We start from the raw sequence: 25,480 nt of genomic DNA, 5'->3' as shown, positions 1-25,480 counted from the left end.
GACAGACAAATTGAGAAAGACTGACCACAGTTCTTGGAGAAGGAAAGCAATGCAGATTCCAATTTGCCCCTTAGATATTGTGTCCAGACCTGAGTCGTGAGCATGTCTTCATGTAGACATAGTTATTCCTAAAGCTGTCGTGACTTTTCCTTTTTTTTTTTTTTTTTTGGGAACTTCACATTGTGTTTGCAGGATTTCGGTGCTCCCAAGGAAATGAATAAGCAACAGGCCAACAACCTGGAGGCGACGGTGGCCCCTGGCCCCCACGATGGCCCATGTGCTCCCAGGACAAGCCCGGAGCAGGAGCCTCCCGCCGCCGCCGCTGCAGCCGCTGCCGCTTCCGCTGCCCCCCCTGCCGTGCCGCCGACGCCGCGAGTGCCCCGATCGGTTTCCACTGGTGCCCAAACTTTCCAGTCCCCAGAAGCACGAGCTTGCGAGGCTGAGCGGCCAGGAGTGGGGGCTTGCAAATTCAGTAGCCAGCGGGCTCCAGGGGCTTCCGCGGCTCTGCGGGACTGGAGCGAGACGCACGATGCTCAGGGCGCCCCTCCTTCTGCAAGCTCCGGGCCTGGCAATGCACTGCATTGTAAGATTCCGGCTCTACGGGGCCCAGAGGGGGATGCTAACGTGAGCGTGGGCAAGGGCACCCTGGAGAGGAACAATACCCGAGCCGTGGGCTGGGTGAATATGAGCCAGAGCACCGTGGTGCTGGGCACAGATGGAATCACTTCAGTGCTCCCAGGCAGTGTGGCTACTACTACCACCCAGGTAAGCAGGTCACTTCCACCCCAGTGCCTCCAACCCCCCAGAAGTTCAAAGCGAGTTGGGCGGTGGTGGGTGCACGTGTGCTGATGGGGAGACTGGTTGGCAGTGCCAAGTAATGGGTGTGGGAGGTAGCTTTGGGGCTTCTGGAAGCTCGCACTTTGCTGGGGTGGCCATTTCAGGGCTTGAGGGCTGCAGTGACCCTGCCAGAGGGATGGTGACCTCAGGGCTTGCTCTCCCTGCCCCTTCCCTCAGTAATGATGGAAATCTGAGTGCAGTTTTGTTAAATAGTTGAGCCAGATAGATTCTACCCCATATGCAGATCTCCGTTTGCCAATGACTGGGACTTACTTAAATTTGTTTTCATAAATAGAAAATAAGAATACAGAGAAAAGCCTGGTGCAGATGATCGTTTAAATCCTTTAATCTTTGCAGTGCAAGTTGCCAATGAGAACTCAATTGATGAGAGACAGGCTTAGGTTCGGTTACTTCTGAAGCTTAAGTTTCAGGACTTACTTTTTGCCTCTGCACTATCCAATTCTGTTGCCAGATTTTTGCTTTTCAAGAAGTGTTTTTTCTTCTTTCTTACAAGTGTAAGTTCAGGCCCCACAAATCTGGATTCGCTACTGCATTTGGCCCTTTATATTCAACCTGAGACATGAAAAACGCAGAGCAAATTCCAACTCTGGGTAAGGGATAGGACGACTGCTGCTCTCGTCCACCTCTCCCACACAGGTTCCTGCCTTCCTCCAGCTCCCTCCAGTCTTTCTCCCACCTCGACCTTTTCTTCCTTCTGTCCTATTTTTCCCACTTTAGCGGTTCTCCTCCCATTGCCCCTTCTGTTAGCCCCTGTCCCCTCCTGGGCTCCAGGGTTAGGATGCTATCCAGCACTAGGTACCCGAACCAGAACAGAAACTTGGCGTTTATAAAAGCCTTTCTGCTCTTAGTTACTTTAGTGTTTGTGTACACACACACACTCATACTTATCCCCAGGCATCCTCCGAGCAGGAATTCAGCTGCTACAACAACTGGAAATGGACAGACACCCCCCGACCCCCAACCCTCCTACTCTTTTGCTCTGTGGTCCCCTTCTAGAGCATTTGGCTCTAGCTAGTAACTGCCCCTGAGAGCACATGTCCAACTGTGTGGCCCTTGGTGGACGCAGACAATTTCTTCCACATGCCTAGCTTAATCTCTGCAGTGCGGCAAAAGGAGGCAGCACTCTCTCACCCTTTCCAGCCCTGGAAGGATGAGGGTGGGGTGAGGTATGAGGTAGGGGGAGGGGAGGGAGAAAGGGAATGTTCAAGATGTTCTGCATAGATCAAGCCCTGTATTTGCCTATTTTCAGTTTGCCGTTCAGACACCCACTCCAGCCCTCCTCTTTTCTCTAGACTTCGTCCCCCTCCTGATAACTGCTTTTTTATCCTCCATGCCTCTAGACAGTATGGGACACACCAGGTTGCTAGAGTAGGAGGTGGAGGGTGACTGAGGCTGTGGAAGCTGTGCAGTGGCTTGGATCCTAGAAGCTTGTCCTGTGTCCAGGTACCACGAACATTTTCAGGGTTTATTTTTAGGTAGCTTTGCTCCCAGCTTTTTCTGCATTTCAGAATCAGGGATGCCCCCAAGACAAACAGACTGCTGGAACTAGAAGCCCCTCTTTACAAATGGGGACAGACTCCGAGAGACAGTGTCTTCCTGCAGTTTTCCAAATGGTAGTAGTGAAGAGCGACTGGTCTCGTAGACAGAACTCAGTGTCTTAGTTGCTCTATCTCTCATCAAACCTATTGTCTCAGTTTTCCCTCTGGCTCCAACCCCATGATCTAAATGCTTCTTGCCCATAGATAGCCCTTGACCCTGAGCTGAAATTAGCCATCTCGGCAGGTTCTGCCTGTAAGCTTTGGCAGAGAAAGTAAGGCATTGCAGCTCTCTTCTGGTTTTAGTACAGACTCCAAAGCAAGGGGCAGGGGTGTGTGGAGGACTTTTTTATCTGGTGGTGGGGTTAGTTAGGCACCTGCTTGCTGGGGACTCTAGGCATGTTACCAGCCTGCTTGCCAAATGAACTCTTTGTTGGGGATGGAGGGACCTGCTTGCCATCAATCTACATGTTCAAGGTTTGGGGAAAGCTGCTTGCTGGTGTGCCCTGACTGCAGGATTTGGGGTGATAGGGGGCCGGAGTCTGTTTAGGATGGATGCTCAGATCAAAACTGGGAGCTGCTTGCTGAAAGATTCTCAGTGCAGGGGATCGGGGTGAGGGCCCTGCTTGTAGATGCATCCTCTCTTCAGAATTGGGGTCCTGCTTGCCATTGCATCCTCAGTTGAAAAGTGGGGGCCTGCTTGCTGGGAAAGACCCTCAGCAGGGGGGAGGGGAAGAATGGGGCCTGCTTGTGGACCTACCTGGGCTGTTATCCGACAATGTGCTTTTCCGCCCCCAGGAGGACGAGCAAGGGGATGAGAATAAGGCCCGAGGGAACTGGTCCAGCAAACTGGACTTCATCCTGTCCATGGTGGGGTATGCAGTGGGGCTGGGCAATGTCTGGAGGTTTCCCTACCTGGCCTTCCAGAACGGGGGAGGTATGGCTTTTCAGCTCTTTCCGCCTGTGGCAGGGCGGGTGGGTACTTTTGGGTTGGGGGGACCCAGAGCCCCTGGAAGGGCACAGGTAGGGAGGCTCAGGGCTGCCTCCTCACACTCCAGCTCCATCCTCTGCAGGCACCTGTGAAGTCAGAGGACAGGAGCCATCTGAAGGTAGGCACTCGATCCAGGGCGCTCCTGTCTGGAGACCAAGCCCAGGGGAAGGACTGTTCCTGACATGCCCCACTAGCCCACATTTGGGAGCAGGGGTCCTGAGCCAAGTGGCATTGGGTAGGGAAGTTCAGGCAGTGATAGGGGCCAAGCATTCAGGGATGGCTTGAACCCAACCAACTTCAAACCAGTAATGTGTGGTCCCGGACACCAGAATTCAGGTCACTTTAAGATTGTAACCTGGAGATCTGTAGCAGAGACCTTGGGGATGAGCAGTAGGTGGTACAGAATACAGGCTCCAAGTGAACCAGAAAGGGCTTCACGAGGCTGGGGTAGTCTCTCAAAATTCCCTTGGCCATAAGCAAGGCGTATTTTAGCAAAGTCCTAGCAAAAGTGGTGTTTCAATTTTATTTGGTCCCAACTGGGTGGAAGAAGCCACATTTGCAGGAAAACTGTTTCTGAAATGGGGAGCACTCAGGTAGGCTTGTGCCAGCTGTGGACCTTCTAGGATCAGTGTACCTCTTGTCTGCCCAATAAGGAGAGAACAATACCTTGTCTACCCAATAAGGAGAGAACAACACCTTGACAAGTTCAAGGACATGTTCAAAGCTGAATTGAAGAGATCAGAAATTCATCCCTCACCCCTTTGGGTTCAACTTGTTTTGTTTTGTTTTCCTCCTGTCCCCTCTCCTAATCTGTAAGAGGGAGTTGGTGCATGGGGTAGACTAGTGAAAAGTTTTGTGACTCCCAATGAGAATACATCAGTACTTATGAGGAATGAAGACATTTAGCAATCAAGGTGCCATGGAAACAGGAGAATGTCCACACAAATGCAGTCACACCTTCCCTCCTGCACCCCCCCCACACCCCTGGTTTCTGCTGGGTTCCCCCACCCCAGGAGTCCCTACCAAGTGCAGAAAGTGGGAGGAGATGTTCCACTCCAGTGGCTGGAAGGGGGTGGGCATCCCAGCTAGGTTGGGGAGGAAGTTCCCATCTAGGGGAGCCTCCCCATGAAAGTGTCAGCAATTTGCTTGCTTGGGATCCAGCAAAGCGCAGTGCTCTGCACAAGCAGCCACAGCCTGGCCTCCACCCTGAGGCCTGAACAGGGAGGGGCAGACAGCCATTTCCACACTGCGGCTGGGCTCCAGTTCGCTCCTCAGGCTCTGGAGGGCCCCTGCAAAACCCAGCACTGGGTAGAGAACTTGAATCTCCTTTCCCGGAAGCAGAGGGAAGGATCGCACAATCTCTATTTTTTTCTCTAAAACTCTGTCAGGAGAGGACAAAGCTGGACCTCTGTTTCACTCTACAGAAGTGTCTTGTTTGGAGACTCCTTGGCAGGACAAGAAGTTGGGACAAAGACGAACAAAAAGACTAAACTAGAGAAAGATCCTCTTTCCTTCTTTCCAGCCCACAGAATAGTGGGCTCCTGTATCCCCAGAATAGGGCTCCTGTATCTCCAGTTCCTGATTTGACTCTGACACAGGCAACGGGCTTCCTGGTCCAAACCTTTACAAAGTCTAGAGCTAATTTCCCATGCTCCTCCCAAATACCACAAACAGTCTTCAGCAAGTCTGCAAGTCCTAGCAGCTACAGTGGCTCTAGGCTGGCATTCTGGGGAATAGAGAGATGAATGCTCAATGCCAGGGCTTCACATCTAGAAGAGATAAGACATCCACTTCAATATTGTCAAGTGTTGGGGTAGGTTGTGAGGGAGGATACAGGGGAGACTTCTTGGAGGAGGAAGCATTTGTATTGACCTGGGGGAATGGAAGGAACTTCAGTGTGGAGGAGATTGAAAGTCATGATGACTGCAGTGGTGGGGCAAGGATAGGGCAGAGCTGCCCAGCTTGGTTGGCAGAAGGTATACAGGTAACTCAAGTTATTATAGAGGAAGATGCCTGGAGTCTAACTTTGCTCATGTTATAGGAGGGCAGAAGTGCCAATAAGAGTTCACCAGTTCTGACTCCTGAGGCCAGTCAAGGTGTGAACGTGTTGAATGCCAGAAGAATTAATTTGGAGGCACTGAATAATATAATAAGAGAAAAGAATAAATCCTACCAGCTTATGAACTCTCCAGTGGGGAACTGAGGATAGGAGGGTGTTTTGGGGTACCTTTGCACTTAGAAGGGCCCTTTTGAGTATGCCTGCTATTGAGCATGTATATTAGAAGCTTCCCAGAAAAGGAGAGGGAGGCAGCTCCCAGCCCAGAGGGTGACGATGGGCCAAGCTCTGCCTTGGTCTCCTGGACTCTCACCTCCCGCTCTCTCTTCCCAAGGTGCTTTCCTCATCCCCTACCTGATGATGCTGGCTCTGGCTGGGTTGCCCATATTCTTCCTAGAAGTATCGCTTGGCCAGTTTGCCAGCCAGGGGCCAGTGTCCGTGTGGAAGGCCATCCCGGCCCTACAAGGTGAGTCCACCCAGCCTCCCAACCTCCTCAAGGCTCCAGGGAGAGAGGCCTGTTTTGTGATCAGTAGAATACATTTCCTCTTTCTCCTTTTTTGATCAATTCCACCTCTGTGGCCCTCTGAAGATTAGCCCATGTTCTCCTCTGGCATTGTTCCCTCCCTGACAGCAGGCCTCAATCTTCCTGCTACATACAGAGCCCATCCCACTCTAAGTTTATCCATCTGTAATAAAGACCCAAGATCTAGGTCCCCACCCTGCGCCCCACCCTAAGAAACCCAATGGATTTGGGATGGAATGAAAGCCTGGTGTTTTTGCTTCCACAGGCTGTGGCATCGCAATGCTGATCATTTCTGTCCTGATAGCCATATACTACAATGTGATTATTTGCTACACACTTTTCTACCTATTTGCCTCCTTTGTGTCTGTGCTTCCCTGGGGTTCTTGCAACAACCCTTGGAACACACCAGAATGCAAAGACAAAACCAAACTTTTATTAGGTAAGTTTGACACCTATTTTAGGGGTATGTGTGTGTTTGGAAGGCTTCATTCATTCACTCAGTGACGATTAACTGAACACATACTATGTTTGCCAGACCCAACTCTAGGTGCGGGGCACAGTGGTTTTTAAAAATGCCAGCTAGCCTTAATTATGACATTTAAGGAGCTCATGACCCAGAGTAAGGGTAATAAAAAAATTGTTGTTTTTGCTCATGAACAGCTAGAGTGTTTGTTTACAATGCAGATTCATGTGCTCACCAATTGTCTGAATTATAAGGCTTAGGTGCGCTGGGGATATAGACCTTTAAGCAAGGTCTCCAGGTGTCTCCTAGGCATGGTACAGTTTGAAATATGGTGAAGTTCTAGGTTCTGGGAGAACGATACAGTGATCTTGGGTCTGCATCTCGTAACATACTGCTGAGTACATGAATCAGTATGAGAACACTCATGATGCCTGAAGACATGATAGAAATGTGCATGGTGCAGGGGTCAGGGGAGGGGTCTCCTGGGGCATCAGGCAGTGTTGCCGGAGGCTGACCATTTCAAGACAGCTCTGGAATCCATAATGACTTGAAAATTTGGAGGAAGCTACCTGCTTGTTGGGTCAAGGGCAAGAAAGTGACTGTGAGGATTAGAGCAGATGTGACATAAAGCTTCCTGGTCTGTAAGAAATCTCTGCTGCTGTCTGTGTGCCTTGATCAGGCAGCTCCTTCTCTCTGGCTCTCCGTTCCCCTCATTGAAACATAAAAATAATAACAACATCCTTCATCTTACCTGTCTCATAGGATTACTGGGAGGAGAACCAAAGGACATGATAACAGAAAAGTAGAAAACTCTGCAAATAGAAGGCACCAGGACTAGTACTAGTCACCTTTGAAGGTTCCGATCATTCTAATGGGCACCAATAAGCAAGTAGTTCCTTCTTTTCTGGAAGGTCTGCTATTCCTCTTAGATGGGTCTGTGCTGAGGTCAGAATCTTGTGATCTCTATGCATTGGCCCCCAAGCCTTCATTTATTCTGATAGTCTGCATGCTGCTGAATGAGGCCATTATTTAATCCTTTGAGTATGTTAGGAGAGAAATATGAAATCTCCATTCCCACACCCCCAGAAAGAAGTTTATACCTAGAGACACTTGTTCACATGGCAGTATTTTTACACACCTGACAAGTACACACATTCCCCAACCAGCCTCCATCTACAGAGGCTTTGGATAAAACTGGAGAATTACATATCCATTCATTTCAGACCCTGTGCACCTAGAATTGTTTTGGATTGTGGCATGGGAACTTGTGGGGGTTCCTAGCTGTGAGGCTCAGTGTGACCAAGAATAAGTGTGCCTTAGACTCTCTGTGCCTTGCTGTCCTTGACTCTACAGTCTCTATGTTGATGGATTACCTGAAGAATACGAAGCCAAAACGTTAATTAGGGGTCTCCCAGATCAGTTAAATCAAACTGTTGGTGATGGAGTCTTAGAATCTGTATTTCTAAAGTTCTCACGTGCATTAAGGATAGGAGACACTAGGTTGGGTTTGCCCACATCCCTAAATTAGGGTGCCCTTAACCACTTTGGAATGGAGTATCCCACTGTCTTTGCCCAACTATCCCAGCCAGCTTGGGGTCACTGTCTACTGCTGAGAGAATCCCACATGCAAGTTGTTTACATGTTCACCGCCAACTAGTAGAGCCAGGAAGGTGTCCCAAAATGGTAGCCATGTGAGTCAGAGTGTACTTTCTAGAACAAGGAGTGTGGAATGGATAAATCCCTCAAGGCCATCTTTAGAGTCTTGCTTGTCATTTCCAGACTATGCCTGGGAGGGAAGTCACTTTGCTGGGGAGTATCTGTGGGAAGAGGAATATTGCCTTGATTCAGGCTCCATAGGAAACGTGAAACCCTGGGACTTCCCTCAGGGACCTCTAGATCAGCAGGCTGCAGGAGGGATGGTGGCTAGAGGCCCCATTCTCTATTAACAGTATCCTCTAAGATTTGCAGTGCCTGGACACTTCATAACAAGTGTCAGTTAATTCGCAGTAAGCATTTGTTTTACTCATATTACCCATGTTAATTAAGATGGACAACAAATCAACATGGGGAAATGAGTGCCATATCATGTTAAATGTAGAAGCCAGGTACATATGGGTTCTATTATTATGTCCATTTTACAGGTGAAAGCTGGAGCTCAAGTTCATAGAGATGGCTATGGATAAACCCAGGATTTAAACCCAAGTTTGACTACCCCCTACACCCCTCCCCCTGCCACAGCACTAATCATATTAAATGTTTCCTAACCTACAAAGCAGCTTCATAAATGATGGCTCGGCTGTTCCTAATAAGAATCATATGAGTTCCAAAAAGTAGGTGACATGATCACATTTTTTGCAGGTTACAGAGTAGACTGTCAGCTCAGAATAGAAAGGTCAGTCTGTAAGTGGCAAGTCAAACCAGCTCTCAGATGTGGGTTCTCACTTTTTCACGGTACATGAGGAATCTTTGCTCTAGCAGGCTCTATAACACCAGTCCCAACAAAGTGACATTAGTCTAGATGTTCCCTGGAACAAGTTTGTAGCTGAGATTCTATGGGCTAGAAAGAAAGCTTGTCTGAACTGGAGTTTGACTTAGAATTCTACTTCTGGCAATGAAGGGAGGTAGGGGAGAGGGAGTCAGAGATACAGAGAAGAACTATATATGATTGTTCGTGTCAGTCACATTTACAGGGTTGGAAAACACTAGAAGCACTTAAATTTGTAACAAAAATTTAAATTAATGAATAATCATTGGTTCAGGTAAGTTACAACACATCATGAAAAAGGAATGAGTTAATTAAAAATGAATATTTATGAAACAAAGAGAAGTTTTTCCCCATCTGATGTTAGGTCCAGAAGCCTTATACAGTTACATAGTATGTATCTCTCTCTACACATATATATTTTTCTGATAATAGTGCATAGATAGAAAAACACAGGAAGGTCCACAAACTGTTAACCAGCAGATTTGGGGCCATTCTTTTCTATTTTTTCTATAGTGGACACACATTGGGGTCAGTATATATGCATATGTGTACATACATGTACATATGTTTTAAGCAACTGAACACTTTGACAGCAGCAGGCAACTCACTGGAGACACCTCTGGTCTGGTGGCATTTCCACTGATTCTCAGTGGCCAGAAAACATGGACGACAAAGGCGCTACACAGCTAAGCTCCTAGTCAGCCTGCACAAACCTGGAAAACTGCAAGCTTTGAGCAGAGAGAGACAATGGATATTTTTCACTCTGATTATTCCCTGGTAGCATGTGCACAGGCTGGGAAACCTAATGTCCTTAGCCAGCACTTTAGATTTTTTTGTTTGTTAAAAAGTGAGGTGTCAGGTCCCACCTTTCCTTTGTCTTCCCATCTGTCCTCTCCACATTATCTGCACGTGAGTGTGTTCTGTTACCAAGGCCAGATTATCTCCTGTGGAAGCACTGGTCCTTTGGGGGGTGGGGGGCTGGGGTGACTGAGAAAAGGTGATGAAGCAGAGACTTGGTATCCTGCTGCTCTACCCAACCAGCTGGCAGTGCAGACACCCAGAGGTCCCAGTGTCTCCCCGAAATGGTCGCTGGAGAGAGGCTTGCTTAGGGAAAGGAGAAGCTCCATCTATCTAGCGCGATGTTCTACAAACAGCCTTGCAGGATCCCCTTCTCCCTCACAAGCGCACAACCACCCTACCCTGTGACCACAGGGCACTGATCCCAAGACAGATGGGCCAGACAGAGAAAATGATGAGCTGCAGTCATGGCAGGGGTGTCTGGCCCATGTTCCTTCCCAGCACTGTTAGAGGCATACTCCCAGAGACCCTTGCCCCAGGGACCAGAGACACATACTGCTCCAGGCCTGACCAAAAACCTTCACTCTGTCCATGGGTAGGGGCTGACTTTGCTGGCCATGTTTAAGGTAGATCGTAAGAGAAACTGTCTCCTTGAGGGGAGCCCAACCTTCCAGATATCTGTAATGGAAAACGGCTAATCCATGTCCTGCCAAGTGAGACCAGAGACTATTTTGTGAAATTAGGAGCTGGCTGGGTCATTTAAAATGGCAACAACATAAATACCATTTCTATTTCTGGAATGGCTTGATTTTCATTAGAACTTTAATTAAATGATTCCTTGTCTCTCCAGTCTTTCATGGACTTTCATTTATTAATAATTGCCAGAGTAAAGAGAATCCCATTCCAACGGTTTCCAATTTAGCAGCATCATTATCGCTGTTCTTTGTTCAGAGTTGCTGGGCCGCGGAGCTCTGATTAGCCGGCCCGACAGCATCCAGCTGGCCAACCGGACGGGGAAGCGCGTTTCTGCCACCCAGTGGTCGGAAGGGAGATTGCAGGAGAGCCGAGGCTGCAAGACGCTCTGCTGCACTGCAGCAGAAAAGGCACGACCTTGTACTGCGGGGCTCCGGGCTGGGGACGTCAGACACTCTCTAGGGAAGCAGCGCGCGTGCTTCGTCAAGGCAGAGCTATTTGGTGCTTGCCCGCGGGTTGACAGTCTTTTCAGTCTTAGGGCATGGACGTAATTTTGGGGCAGGAGGCTGAGAACTTCTGTGCTTACTTACAGGAAAGGCATGCGTGTGGAAGGTGCCTTAATTTTCGTTCAGGCTGCTGGGGGCATCTAAGGCTTCCTCAGTCAATATTTGACAGTTCATAGGACGGAATCCCTTTGAAACTCGCTGTTATTTCATTAAAGAAGCGGCAGTTCTCCACCTGGGAGACTGCAGAACCTTTGGTAAGGTTAATAGGTGTTTGTGGGTGTCGCCTCTGGGGTGGATGCGCTTGACATCTAGAGCAGGCACCAGGGAGGTGGCTAAGCATTCTGCAATGTGCAAGACAGCTGCACACAACAGAGAATTTTCTGGTCCAAAAAGTAGCAGCCCTGTTATTGGAAAGCCCTGATGGAAAGCACTAGTCTGAAGGAAGGGATTGTTTTATCTGTTTCATTTTTGTCTGTTGGTTTGAGGGCTGTGTGGGAGGCAATGCGTGGGATGGGTGGAGGATGATGTGGAAGTGGATAAAGAGGTAGAATTTAGAAAACATATAACAAAGCCCCCACACCCCATAAAAAGGTATAACAAGTGCACTGGTTATGGCTGAACTTGGTTGAGACCACGATGTACTGGCAATGCAGGATCTTGCCTGATTTGGTTCTTACAACAATTTTGTGAACTCGTTTAGAATGATTTATAAGTATACAATATATAGAAGTGTAATCCGAAATTGGCGGCTTGGCCAGATAAAGGAATTCATCTAATTCCCAGGGCTAGGGCAGTTCCTAAGACCATAGTCCTGTCCATGGAGGGCACCATGGTCCTGTCCGTGGAGGGCACCATGGTCCTGTCCGTGGAGGGCACCATGGTCCTGTCCGTGGAGGGCACCATGGTCCTGTCCGTGGAGGGCAGTGCACCACCATATCCAGATGGCACGCCACTTGGTTGGGTTAGGGGCCTGGTATTTAACAATAATCTGATCTACTTCTAACATTGAAAGAAAAACCACGCAGATACCCAGATTCTCTTCCTCTTTCGCCATAACACCTGGATCAGTGTGACACCGACGGGAGCTCTATTCGATTTTGCCACAATCGCCACCACTTCTTATTACCACCCTGTTACACTTTCCTCATTTGTGTCATCAGCTTGGTTTCCGGAGCTTTTTGAATTTACGATCCCTGCTCTCTGCTTCACATTAGGGTCGTAAAGAGCGTGACCTGCAATGACAGGGGCCTAATCACCTCCTGCTTCTGCTGTGTGATCGCGGCAAGCGAATGCACCTCTCCGTGCTTTGTTTTCTTTATCTGTAACAGAGACAATGATACCGTTTGCCTCACAGGAGCGATGTGAGGCTTAAATTAGTTACTGCATGTGAAGCACTTAAAGCCATACATGGTAATATCATATAGTGTATTATTTTACTTTACAAAATATTATCCTTTGCTGTTGAGATTAGTCTTTATTTACACTATTGGTCAAGAGATCAATATTTATAAACATGTAATCAGTATTTGTAAAGCGTTAGTGAGGCATTGTAATAAGATCAGAAGGACTTCAGCTTTTGCCTGTTTAAAATGATGATAGTAATACATGCAGATTCCACGTCTTATGAGGATTTCATGAGATAATAATTGTCTGGCATAACGCTTGACATACTAAGATTCACATGATTGATTTTTTCTCTGCATCCCAGTCTAGGTTAGGCTTTCTTTACCTTGGCACAATTGACCTTTGGATTGGTTAATTTTTTTCTTGTTGGGGGCTGTTGTGGGCACTGTAGTATATTTAGCAACATTCTTGGCCCTTGCCCACTTGATGCCAGTAGCACCCCCAGAGCTGACGACTAGAAATGCCTCTAGATATTGCCATTTGTCCCCTGGGGAGCAAGTCTGTCCTTGGTTCAGAACCAACATGCTGGGTCCTGTGCCAGGCACACAGCACATTGCGTGGCTCAACATGAGTGTGTGGAATATGTGAGCTCACCTGTCCTAGCACGGAACATGTCTCAGTCACGATCCAGACAGCGTGCTCATGGCACGTTTATCAGTTAGACTTCTTTGCAGTAGTCCTTCAGGAGGTATGCTTATGTCTCATTAAGTTCATTTGTGGCAGTCATTTGTTTCCTGGGGATCCATAGGGTCTGGATTTGAATTCTGAATTACCTCCTCATTAGCTGGTGATTTGGGTAGTTACTTAACTACTGAGTCTCTCTCCTTATTTTGAAAATAGGGTTGTAGTCAGCTATAACATAAGCTTTTGTGAGCATTAAAGGAGATAATGCTTGCAAAGTATTTAGCACAGCATAGCCACAAAGGGAATGTTCCAGAAATGAGAGCTTTTGCTATCGGTGCCATGCACTTCTGTGGGGACTAGGGAATCCGTGAAAGATAAAGTACAATTCTGAGGTTTATCTACATTTAACTTTGCTCAATTAATAATTTTCAAACCTTGCTTGACAATATTTGGCAAATATTATTAGGGTTTGCTTTTTTTTAATTTATTTTTTAAAGATTTTATTTCTACAGAACTGGGTACAGGCCAGAGGTACAAGGGCGGTGAGAGGATTCACCAGAGACAGAGTGGGGAGCAGAACAGGCCAACTGACAAGTACACTGCTGAGGGGAGCAGCGGGTGTGTCAGGAGAGGTCTGCCATGCCATGTGTGTCACCTCCAGACTGGGGATTGAACTCATGCTCAAGTGGTTTTATCTTCTTAGTGCTGCGCTTTGATCCGCTGCACCACCAGGGAGGGCCCTACTGGTGTTTATTTTTAAATGGCAAGAGAGTATGTTTTCACCCTCCCTGGTGGCGCAGCGGATTAAAGCACAGCACTGAGAACCTAAAGCCGCTTCCGCATGAGTTGGATTCCTGCCTGCCCCGGAGGTGACCACATGGCGTGGCAGACCTCTCCTGGCCCGCCCGATGCTCCCCTCAGCAGTGTACTTTGTCAATCTGCCTGTTCTGCTCCCCATTCTGTCTCTGGTGAATCCTCTCACTGCCCCTGCAACTCTGGCCTGTACCCCAGTTCTGTATGCACAAATAAATAAATCTTTAAAAAAAAAAAAAGAGAGAGAGAGAGTATGTTTTCTGTACAGATTTCATTGTTTCTATTCTTCCTCCCTAAACAGATTCCTGTGTCATTGGTGACCATCCCAAAATACAGATTAAGAACTCAACTTTCTGCATGACTGCCTATCCCAACTTGACAATGGTTAACTTCACCAGCCAGGCTAATAAGACATTTGTCAGCGGAAGTGAAGAGTATTTCAAGTAAGGTCACTTTTGTGTGCACTTTTTACTTTCTAAGACAAATTCAGTGAATTGGGGAACACCCTAACTTGGAGACTGGAAAAGGGGTGTCTTGAGGGATGGGTCACCTCCCTCTGCACCCTCCCTATCTACTCGAGTCATCAGGGAGGGGATTTTTTCACCCTGTTTTGGCTTATTTTTTTTTTTTTAGCTAAAAGTTTTATTCATTCAACATCTTACATTACAAGTATTTAAAAATTATAGGCATATTAATATAGCCATTTGCAAACTATTTAATAACTAATTTTCCACTAGCACTTCAACAAATGCACTCTTTTAAAAAAGGAACTGTGTTATTTAACAAGAGTAGAACATCCAAAAATAGGAACTTAATGTGAAAATGACTTTAATAAAAAATGAATTACCCTTATTTAAAATGCTAGAATAAATACTACAACCTCCCTATACACAGTAAAAACTATATGGAAATTCAGCCAAGTAGTACAATGAACCGACACACTTACATAACTTTTCCTTCTAATTATGTGAGCAATACATGGTGGAAAAAACATTAGGAATTAGTAATCACTAGACATTCGCTTGCTAAAAGTCTGATTCAATTTAAAACCAAATTCACTTCAAGAAAAACAGCTTCACCTTATTTCTATACTAACTACACCTATGTTGCTGCACATTGAGGGGTGAAGTGCAGGGGTATCAGAAAATCCCCAGCCACCATAGGAAGATTCGATAATGTTCATGGGCCCATTTCGTAAGGAAGTAAATGTTAGTTCAACAAGAATGAACTAAAGATGCTCTCTAGTTAAGCCTTCAGTCAAAGGTTGTAAACTCAGTGTGCTCAGGCACTCAGCAGAGGTTTACCTGTTTGCCAGGCAAATGAGTGAAGGCTGAGTAGCACATTAGAGAGTGGTAGGAGTTGGGTCACACTAGAAGGGGGTACTGCTCTGTTAGTCATTGGTCCTGGCCCAGTGGGAATGTGGGCCACTCTTCCATTTTATAAGAGAAGTTAAGAATAAAATTTAGATTTTTATGGATCTACCCCCATTTTAAGTTCAGCAGACAAAATTTAAATAAAACTCTGGGGCCAAATAAAATGCATCTATCCAGGACTCCCTGGTTTAGCACCCTTAATGCAGTGATAAGGACTGGTCATCCCCCCATTCAATATCCCACTTGCAATTAATTGCTAGTCTAGATTTCCTCACCTGTAGGGGCTCAGAAGTTCATGGTTGTGCTCTGCAGGATAGAAGAAGTTAGGCTGAATGAGGACATAACCCCTTCTAAAGATATCATGGGTGCCGTGAGGATGGGCTTTGGTTCACTGAGATAAACTGAGTCTGACCAGAGCAAATCAGAGCACCTAATCCAGACTGCTCAGGTCTAATATAAAATGATCTGCAAATCTGCTTTTGGTGGTCTTTACTACTTCTCTGGAGGGTGGTGGGGAGGGACTCATCTTAGTTTGTAAAAGGAGAGGTTATTAGGATCTTCTTGGGGTCCACCCCTTATCCTTTATTAAAGCGAGACAGTTGAGGTGTTGACTAAATCATCTACTCATTTTGAGGCGGACTTTTTATGAGAAGGGTCCTTTTTATTTCTTGGGGAATATGGTCTCTAAGATTTGTGAGCCCATTTCAGTTCTATCTTTATTCACCTCTACTCCAGTCTTGAGGTTAGATGACTCCAGAGACTGAGAGAGGCTTTGTCATCACAGGGGTTGCCATCATTATTCTGGAAAGTGTGACTGTTGCCTGTAAAACTGCCCAGGAAGCATTCATTCACCAACTGGCCAGAGGATAACATTGCTGGCTAGCCTAGGAGCAATGCTTCATCCTTTTCCTGCCAGTCAAAACATTCTGCTCCCTCATTTCTTTCTTTTTTTTTAAGATTAATTTATTTAAGCATACAGAACTGGGGTATAGGCCAGAGTTGCAGGGGCAGTGTGAGGATTCTCCAGAGGCAAAGTGGGGAGCAGATCAGGCAGATTGATAAAGTACACTGCTGAGGGGAACGGAGGGCAACACAGGAGAAGTCTGTAGCACCATGTGGGTTACTTCTCTGGCTGGGAATCGAACTTGAGCTGAAAGGGCTATGGCTAGCTTTATAGTGCTGGGTTTTAACCCATTGCACCGCCAGGGAGGGTCCTTCCTGGTCCCTCATTTCTAGTCTTGAGAGTCTGGATTCTGTCTGGCTCTTTGTTCAAGTCACAGGGGGGGAAAAAACCAAGCTGCAAACACAGCACTTTCATCCTGGCTGCCTGGCTAGATTGTTGCAGAACTGAAAGGATTGTCCTAGTCTGTTATCGGGACTCATTGTCTGTGCAGCCGCCTTCTGTCCCAGGCAGAGGCTGCCTGCCCCCTGTCAGGCTACCAGCTGCTTGCCAGGGACATGGGGATCACCAGACAGGCCCTGCCTACTTCAGCACATACAGATGACTAGTAGCTCCTCTGTGTGCAGCTGTTCACTCTGAATTTTTTCTTTGAATAAGACCCACCCAGCCCTGCCTGGACATTTCAGCCAGCCTAAGCTGTGGAACACATCCAACACCACTTACACTAAAACAGACCAGCATTTTCAGTCAGTTAGTGGAAACATGTTGTACTGATTTTTCTTAATTTGAAATTATCCAAATGCTATTGCAAAAGCATTAATACTAGAGAAGAAAAATACACAAAACATACCAAAACCCTTCTTGACAGTTTCTGTGAGTAATGTGACTTTATGTAAAGACATCATCCTTGGTAATGCTGGTGGGGGGACTGTCCCAGACCCCTCTGTGCCATTGAATTTATTGCACTTGTACTGGGGCATTTCCAGGTGATGGTGGGGCTGACATTCTTGGACAGAGCCAGCTGGGGGCATAATGAAGAGCAGGGTAAGTCTAGACTGCAGTGGGTGGGATCCCTGGTCAGCAAATCTCTCACTACCTGCTCTGATCAGGTCCTGATGGAGACAGTGTGTGTGTGTGTGTGGGGGGGGGTGTGAGGTTTGGGTTTGTTCGAAAACCCTGGTGCAGACGGCCCTGCTGCTGGGAGATTAACACCTACAGACTGTCACCTCTCTCCTTTTTCTTCCCAACTCTTAGGTACTTCGTGCTGAAGATTTCTGCAGGGATTGAGTATCCAGGGGAAATCAGGTGGCCACTGGCCTTCTGCCTCTTTCTGGCGTGGGTAATTGTGTATGCATCCCTGGCAAAAGGAATCAAGTCTTCAGGAAAAGTAAGAACTTATATTTGTCCACCAGAAAGCCCAGGGACATTCAAGGTTGGCTGTGTCCTAGAGCAGGCAGAAGCGCAGTGGAAAGTGAGGCCAGGGGTGTGGGCGGGGTCCTTATGCTGGACCTGAGAGCTGGGGTCCTGGCCAAGACTCCTGTCTGTAAAATGGGATAATAATGCTTTTCTTTCAGGACTGTTTTGAGGAGTAGATGAGACAGTATGTGCAGAGCTCCTGATGGGTGGTGGGGGCACTGCAACACTGAAATTAGTGTCCCTCCTTTCCTGACAGGGACTGCCATTTAATTCTGCAGGTGGGACCTTCCTCAGAGGACTCAGCCTCTCCACTCTAGCATTAGTGCTGCTGACTTTTTGCTTATTAGTCTGGTTGATGCGACAGTTATTGCTGCCCCCTAGCGGCTGGAAATAGACATGTTCCTAACCCCTATGTTCTCAGGCTTTCATGCTCTTCCTGCAAAGTCGAGTGCCACACTTTTCCACCCCACAATCTCCCAGTACTAAAGGATGACAGTCCTGCCAACGCAGTTTTGGTTGAGCAAACAAAGACTTGGCTATTTGCTAAGAGAGCATTTGGCTGGTCCTTTGGAGGGGAGGAACTCACATGGATGCCATGGAGGTAAGGAGTCCAGGAGGCTGTAGAGCATACCAGGACTGGCAAGGGTCTCAGGGCTTCCCTCGATCTTCCACATGCTTTACAAAAAGCCGCTAAAAACATAACCAGTCACTTTGATAATAACTGATAATATTCAGTCATCCTAAGGGTCATTTCATATGTTAGGAAGGAACTCAAAATGGCTTTAAGGCCCAAGTCTTGGTCTAGAGGTGGTGGAGTTGGGAGTTGAATTTGACCCAACTTTGGATGAGTGGTAAATATAATCAACTCTGGTTACATATAATCAACGTTTGAAGGTTCTGGGGCACAGGGATGTTCGCCTCCCTGGTATGCCCACACCCTTCACCCAACTCCAGGACCCATTAGCCACAGAGACCAATCTGTTCCTCCCTGGGCACATGGACAACCTCAGGGGTGCCCCGCCCACCCCATCTAATCTGGCACCATAGGGACTTGAATGGGGAACTCAGGCAGGTTTGTCAGGACAACCTGAGGCAGGTAGAGCCCCTTACATCATTTAAGGTGGGGTGAGAACCCACACAGGTGGGAGGTGAGAGAGCCTTTTCCAGTCCTCCAGGACTTCTCATGGTGTTCGCTGTGTAGGGACATCTCTACTTGGGCCATGAAACATGACCTGCCTACTGATTTTCTCCTAGTTTTTATTTGTTCTTTTTTTTGGCAATAAGTGAAAAGCAAATTTACCTTATTTTAGCTATTTCAGAAATGTTCAGTGAAGACAATTGCACCTGGCAATGTCTAAGACCCTCTAACATTCTGTCTGAAATGAGCTTGGGAGCTGGGAGGTGAGGTTGGCTTCACATTTCCTTTCTGACTTCAATTTTCCCTTCTACAAAGTTAGAGCTGGGGTCAGGTGACCTCTGAAGTCCTACTGACTCTGAATGAATATTATGAGATTGGATCGATTGCTTTTCTTAGGCTGTAGAAAGATGGGGGGATGTTAATGTGACTCTTAAGCAACACTCTGTGACTTGAGGTTTCTTCAGCCTGCCTCTGTGACTTGGAAATGGCTTGGGTGGGAGTAATAGGTCCGACCAGAAATTGCTCAGTAAGGGTAGTTAAGTATTTGCTCAAGCAAAATCACACTGGCTGGTCCATCACTTACTCCTAGAGGTAAAGCTAGAAACAGGGTAACCTTCACTATGATCTAAGTGTCCAGGTAGGCCTCTATTAGAAAAGGCTAGTGATTGCCAGAGTACAGACCACTGGTGAGGAGGATGAGACCAGAGGCCTTGTTGGTGGCATGAGGAAGGATAAACTGGGGGCTCTAGAAGCAGGCTAATTTGACTTCAAATCCTTTCGTTATCAATCTCTCATGGTGTAACTCTGGACAAGTTAGTTAACCACTGGACCCTCAGCTTTCTCATCTGTTAGGAGTAGGTGAGAAATGCAAAATTGTGGCAGCATCATTTGCCTCCCTGCCCAGACCCACCCCCCTCACCCTCCACTACCCACTGAATCTCATTCCTTCCCATCTCTGCCTTCATTAGCTGCCACTGCCAGTTGGGTAGGTTGCAGAAAGGGCATCTGGGCCCTTCCTTTGCATAGCTACAAAATTGAGGGTTAAAATAAATACTGTCTGAACTCCCTGTGATTTTTGTAGGATGGTGTTAAAGTGAGCTTGGGCTGTGGATGTAGAATTTAATACTTGGTGCTAAATTCCATGGGCTTTCTGCAGTGGGAATTTTGGAGCAGCCCTGAGCACATAAGCTTTCTTTTCAGCTCTGCTAACTTACCTTTCTGCTTCAGTGAGAAAGCATCCCAACTAGAAATCAATGATCAATTTTTCTAAAAATGAGGAATACCATCAGAAATAATGAATCATAATGTATGATCCTGCACCTGAGGTGTGCAGACATTAATCACGAAGCATTGTTTGGAAGCCAAGGTGCATGTGAGGCTCCTTGGTGACTGAAATTCCCTGAACATTGTCATTGCTAAGCAACAGAAATATCCCCCTTCTCCTGAAACAAGAAAAGCTCAGCTCCTCTTGTTGAGGGTCCTGGGAGACAAGAATGGCCAATTGCTTCCTATAAGATTTTAGTCTCCCTGGCCCTCCCTGGTGGCGCAGCGGGTTAAAGCACAGCATTGAGAAGCTAAAGACACTTCCACATGAGTTCGATTCCCGCCTGCCCCGGAGGTGACCACATGGCGTGGCAGACCTCTCCTGACCCGCCCGCTGCTCCCCTCAGCAGTGTACTTCATAGATCTGCCTGTTCTGCTCCCCACTCTTTGTTTCTGGTGAAGCCTCTCGCCGCCCCTGAGCCTCTGGTCTGTACCCCAGTTCTGTATGTACAATAAATAAATCTTAAAAAAAAAAAAAGATTTTAGTCTCCCTTTAAGCAGCTAGAGTTGCAAGGCAGGGTGACCAGCAGACAGCCCCAGAATCAAATACAGCCCCACTCGCCTCAGCGTCTCCTCTGCCAGAGAGCGATGGCTACAGCACAGAGTTAGCCTAAGGAGCCCTCTTCGGCTGTGGGCCTTCCCTCGCCACCTGCCACCTGGTTGGGACTCCCATTCCGAGGAGGAGGCTGCGGGTGTCAGGCCCGCAGGCACAGCTCATCTAATGATTGTGGATCCTGCCAAGGGTAATTCATTACTCTTCAAGTTTAATTCCGTTGCCTGTGCACCCCAAAACTGGGGTGTTCCATAGTCCCCCGACCAAGAATTTAGCTGTGCATAAGCCTCCATGTCCATCTGCCTCACTAGGAGATCCAAGAGGTTCATAAACCAGGCGGGGCCTTCGGTTCACTAGGTTTAGTGTCTACAAAGTGAGCGTATCTTCTGCATCTTCCAGGCACCTCCCAGGCAGTGGGGTCCTGGGGGAGGCAAACTCCTGGTGAGGCAAAACTGAAGGCAGCGCTCACGCTCTGATGCCTGCCAGTGTGGGCTGGCTGCTGAGAGTGAGTGCCGCCTTGAATTTTGTACCCGCCTCAACTTAGTCTCAGCCCTGCCTCACACTTGGGGCCTTACAGAGGCATCAATGGAAAGAACATAGGCTTCGGTGTTCGAGCTGTGGCATGTGCGTCACGATTCAAGCAAGGAGACCTTGACTGAGACGTTCACCCCAGTGACATGCTGTACTGGGGCCCCTATTTTCGTGCTATGCAAAGTGGATTAACACTAGCGATCCTTAGAGGGGGCTGCAGAAACCGTGGTGTCTGACAGTGTCCGCAATCAACCAGAGGCAGTAGGCTGAGGGTTAACTGGCTGCCGCTCTTGCAGTGTTCCTCTGCTGTTGTGGCCTCTCCTCGCCCTTCCTGCTTTTTACCCCCCTTTCCCAACAGCCCCACTTGACTAGAGGGTAAGAGGATACTCTGTAGTCGACACCCTGGCCCTACTGTCTTGTGAGGCGGAGAGGCCAGACTGCTGGGGCATTGCCCTGCCATGTAAAATCTGACAGTTGAGAGCAGAGCCGAAAGCAGAGCCTGTGCCATCCTGGGTGGGATTTTTCTCCTGAGATGGCAGGTAGGTGCCTTTGGGTGTTGTGATGTCTGTGTATGCTAGGACCTTGATTCTTTCAGACTTGAAGGGGAGGAGAGGAGCAGACTGGCAGGAACAGGAGGGAGCAGCTGTTCATCCCTCCGAGTCACTGGCTAGAGGGAGGGGGGACTGCTGTCCTGTGGGACAGGGGACAGACCTGCTGGCCAGGGTGGCAGCTACAGAGAGAAGAGACCAGGCCATCCCTAGTCTGTACCCAGAAAGAGAACATTTGACCTTGCTGGATATTTGGGCTCAGAAAAAGGAATAACTTTGTCTTTCCTAAGCCTGCAGCCTGCCCCACTTTCACTGATGGCATCTCCACCCTTTCAGCTGCTAAGGCCAAAATCTTCAGGACTTCTCTCCCTCAGTCTGCATTAACTCTTTCGGGAGGTTTTATTGGCTTCCTCTGCAGAATTCATCCAGTTCCTCTCAGGCCTCCAACCACACCCTCACCACCGTAATCTAGATGGCAGTGGCCTCGCTTCCAGCTGCACACCCCTGCAGGGTACCAGCTCTGGCTTTGCACACTGCAGCATGCTCCCAGTGTGGTGACTGGTGCCGCTACAACATTAGATCATGTTACTCCTCTGCCCAGATCCCTGCAGTAGCTCCGTACTTCTCATAAAACAAAGGGCCCATAAGGTTAGTCTAATCTGCCACTACTCACCCCAGCTCACTGATGTCCTAAATGTGCTCCCCCAGCCTCTGTTCTGGAATGTTCTCCCAGATAGCCACTGGCTCACTTTCACTTCTTTCAAATTCTGGCCAACTCCTCCACTAGGCTTGCCCTGTCCACCCATGTGAATAAGGCCATCATGCTAGCCACCCTCCCCCAGACACCAACCTCTATTTATCCTGCTCTTGTTTAAGTTTTTACCAGTGTACTGCAATGCCACAAGTGATGTTATTGTGTTAGTACTGGTTGTCTATCTCCTTAGCTAGAATGGAAGCTATTTGAGAACAGCGGCCTTTGTCTTGTTAGTGACAGCCCCCCAAAGGCTTACAGCTACATCTGAAACATATTAGATGCTCCAAAAACACGTATACTTACGTCTGTATCGTATGTAGTTATTTGAACAAATGAAGTGATGCCAAGAGTTACAGCTTAACCTAACCTCCAACCCGTCCTGCAAGTCCCGAAATCAGTCTGCATTTCCTGAAATCCTGCTTGCTAGGCATTGCCAACCAGAACCCCCAACCTCTTCCAGGCCCAGAGTCTGTGGAGCCCTTGTGTGATGGAGATCTGTCTCCCACACAGGGGGCAGGCGTTTCAGCTGCCCACAATCAGACTGCAGGTAGGCGGTGGGAGTGACTGCTCGATATCACTCACCCCTGGATCAGAGGGGGTTTGGTGGGTCAGAGCAACAGCTTAGCCTCATCCTTCCCAGGGTCTTTGGGAGGCAGCTGTCTTGTGAGCCGAGGCTTGTCCTGGCTGCGCTATTTAGAATTCGTATGTCCTAGGCCAGCCTGAAGTGGCGCTGCTGTCCCCAACACCCTCATGCCTGTATCACTTTCCACACCTCGTCCTGCTATTCTCTTCCAGTAGCCCTGCCAGAACAATACTGGTGTCACCCCGCTGTGCAGGTGCAGGCGCTGACTCAGAGAGGTTACGCCATTTTCCAAGGTGGCCCAGCTCAGGAACATTGGAGCTAGGATTTGTTGCTCGGGTCGTGGGACTACAGAGCCTGAGGGCTCACTGTCTGCTCTTCTCCCAGCTAACAAATCCTAATCCTAAGACTTCCTTCACCCCAACATATGATGGATAGATACAGAAGGAAAGTACTCTGATCTATCCCTGACCAACACAGTCCCCACATTCTGCTGATGTTCCTTCCCAAACCTTTCCTGACTTGGATCGTTCCCTCTTGTTCCCTCTTGTTCAGCATCTAGGCACGTGTTTGCCTGGCATTCAAGGCTCCTGTGACGCACTCTCCTCCCTTTTCCCTGCCCCCCCATCACCCTCAGCTTTGACTTTATGCCGTCTGATTAGCTAGTGATTAGAGCTGTGCCCTCACACACCTGCCTTGCCCACATTCCTTCACCTCTTCCTCCTTTAGCTACGGCTGGCATCTAAGATCCAGCTCCTGTGCCGTCTCCACGGAGCTCCCGTAATTCCCTAGTGCGGGCACAGTGCCCTTCCCTGGACATCATGGAGTCCTGTGTGCAGTGGCTTAGCTTATTATTCAAACATGGCCCCTGGGTCTCGCAGGTCATGAGCCTCTTCATCTTTATGCAGTCGGAGCCTGGCACAGCGCCCGGTAGGCTCTGGGTAAATGTTTGGTGGACTTGACTGCACTCGATGACCATCTGTTATAAATCAGGCACTATGCTAGGAGCTGCGCATGATTCAGCCCATTTAGTTCACATAACTATTTTTTAGGGAAGGTGCTATTATCCTCAGTGTACAAGATGTAGAAGCCGAGACTCCCAAAGCTAAGTGGCTCTCCCAGGGCCTCACAGCCTCTCTGTCAGCCATTCAATTTCACTTGAACCTAAAGGTGCCAGATTCTAAGATCATGCTTTCCTCTCACGGGCAGCCTTACTTGGGAGTGTCTATAGATAGGGATGGAAGGCTAAGCTGGGGGTTCATCTGTAATGACGGAGTCCCGAGCCTCAAGCAGAGGGAGGAGCTAAGGAGGGGCCTGCATGAATGGATCCTCAGGGAGCTGTGCCCTCAGGAGGGGGTAGGAGTGCCCCCAGTGTCCGTACTGCAGGTTGACCCATCCCACAGCCCCATGTGTCACCGCAGAGACTCTATTTCTGCCTCCCCCTGACCCATCCAAAGTCTGAGAGCCTGCCCTGTGCCCCCGGCCCAGGTAGAGACAACCTCCCTGATGTCACCAGCCAGGACTTGCCCGGGAGGTGATGCCCCTCTGCCACGTTCTCAGGTCTGCTCATCCCCATCTCCTTGTTGGGTGGTTTTTCTAGGTGGTGTACTTCACGGCCACATTCCCCTACGTCGTGCTGGTAATCCTCCTCATCCGAGGAGTCACCCTACCTGGAGCTGGCGCTGGGATCTGGTACTTCATCACCCCTAAGTGGGAGAAGCTCACGGATGCAACGGTAGGCTTTGATCTCATGGCGTCGTGACTGTGGGGTGGGCTTGGGGGACAAGCCAGGAAGGCAGAAGGGACTCCCTTCCTCCCGCGGGGCCACTCGCTTTTATAAGATGCTGATGATCTTGGAGTGTTACGCACTCAGGAAGTCTTTAATGAGAAGTGGGCATCTGGGGGTTTTCAGGTTCCTGGAATAGTTGTCCTACATCTAGGGTTGCAGTGGAGGCCAAAATGAAGAATGAAATTCCCTTAATAGCTTTGGGCCATCTCAGGACACTTGTCTGTTACTAATTATAGTGCATTGGAAATGGGGTTTTGCTGACTGGAAAATAACAGCATTCAGATGAACCACCAGCAATGATTACTTAAAGGGCTTAGAGAATTTGTGACCGGGCCACTGCACACTTCACCTGGTCTGCAGGGCATATTGTGCAGACTTAACAGTCCCACCCCAGACAGTTCCAAATGAGGGAGTGTGTTTTCCTCTTTCAAAGAAAAATCTACCTTTCCAATGTATGTTAAGCACACATTGCTCAGACTAGTAAGTTTGATGATATATAACACAAACCAATAATGGTGGCTTTAGTAAGCCGGATGTTTGTTTCTCTAGCATGGACTAACCCCCAGTGTCCTGGACAGGGAGTTCCATAATGGCCAGGGCTCCAGGCTCCTATAGTTTTGCACCATCTGCAGTCAATAGCATTCACGAAGCTGCCAGAACTCCAACCGTCACTCCAACCGCACAAAGGGATGAGAATAGAGGGAGGGCACCCTCCCTCTCTGTTAGAAGAGAAACCCTGGAAGTTCAGCATAACACTTGATGCTCATGTCATTGGCTAGAAATGAAATCATATGATCACCTCACAGATGCACTCCCCTTGACGCG

General features: G+C 48.2%; 1 protein-coding gene across 1 annotated transcript in view; it reads left to right on the top strand.

Moving 5' to 3' along the window:
* Positions 1–213: 213 nt before the first annotated feature.
* SLC6A5 (solute carrier family 6 (neurotransmitter transporter), member 5) overlaps positions 214–25,480 on the top strand; it is a 49,212-nt gene continuing 23,945 nt past the window's right edge. The window contains exons 1-7 of the mRNA XM_004682978.2: positions 214–765; positions 3,192–3,330; positions 5,775–5,906; positions 6,229–6,402; positions 14,051–14,192; positions 17,278–17,410; positions 24,467–24,601. Of these exons, the coding sequence (XP_004683035.1) occupies positions 214–765; positions 3,192–3,330; positions 5,775–5,906; positions 6,229–6,402; positions 14,051–14,192; positions 17,278–17,410; positions 24,467–24,601 (1,407 nt within the window). The remainder of the gene's footprint in view (positions 766–3,191; positions 3,331–5,774; positions 5,907–6,228; positions 6,403–14,050; positions 14,193–17,277; positions 17,411–24,466; positions 24,602–25,480) is intronic.

The sequence above is a fragment of the Condylura cristata genome, unplaced genomic scaffold (genome assembly GCF_000260355.1).
Source record: "Condylura cristata isolate star-nosed mole 26May11 unplaced genomic scaffold, ConCri1.0 scaffold00015, whole genome shotgun sequence".
NCBI classification, from domain to species: Eukaryota; Metazoa; Chordata; class Mammalia; order Eulipotyphla; family Talpidae; genus Condylura; species Condylura cristata.
This window is presented reverse-complemented; position numbering and strand designations above follow the sequence as displayed.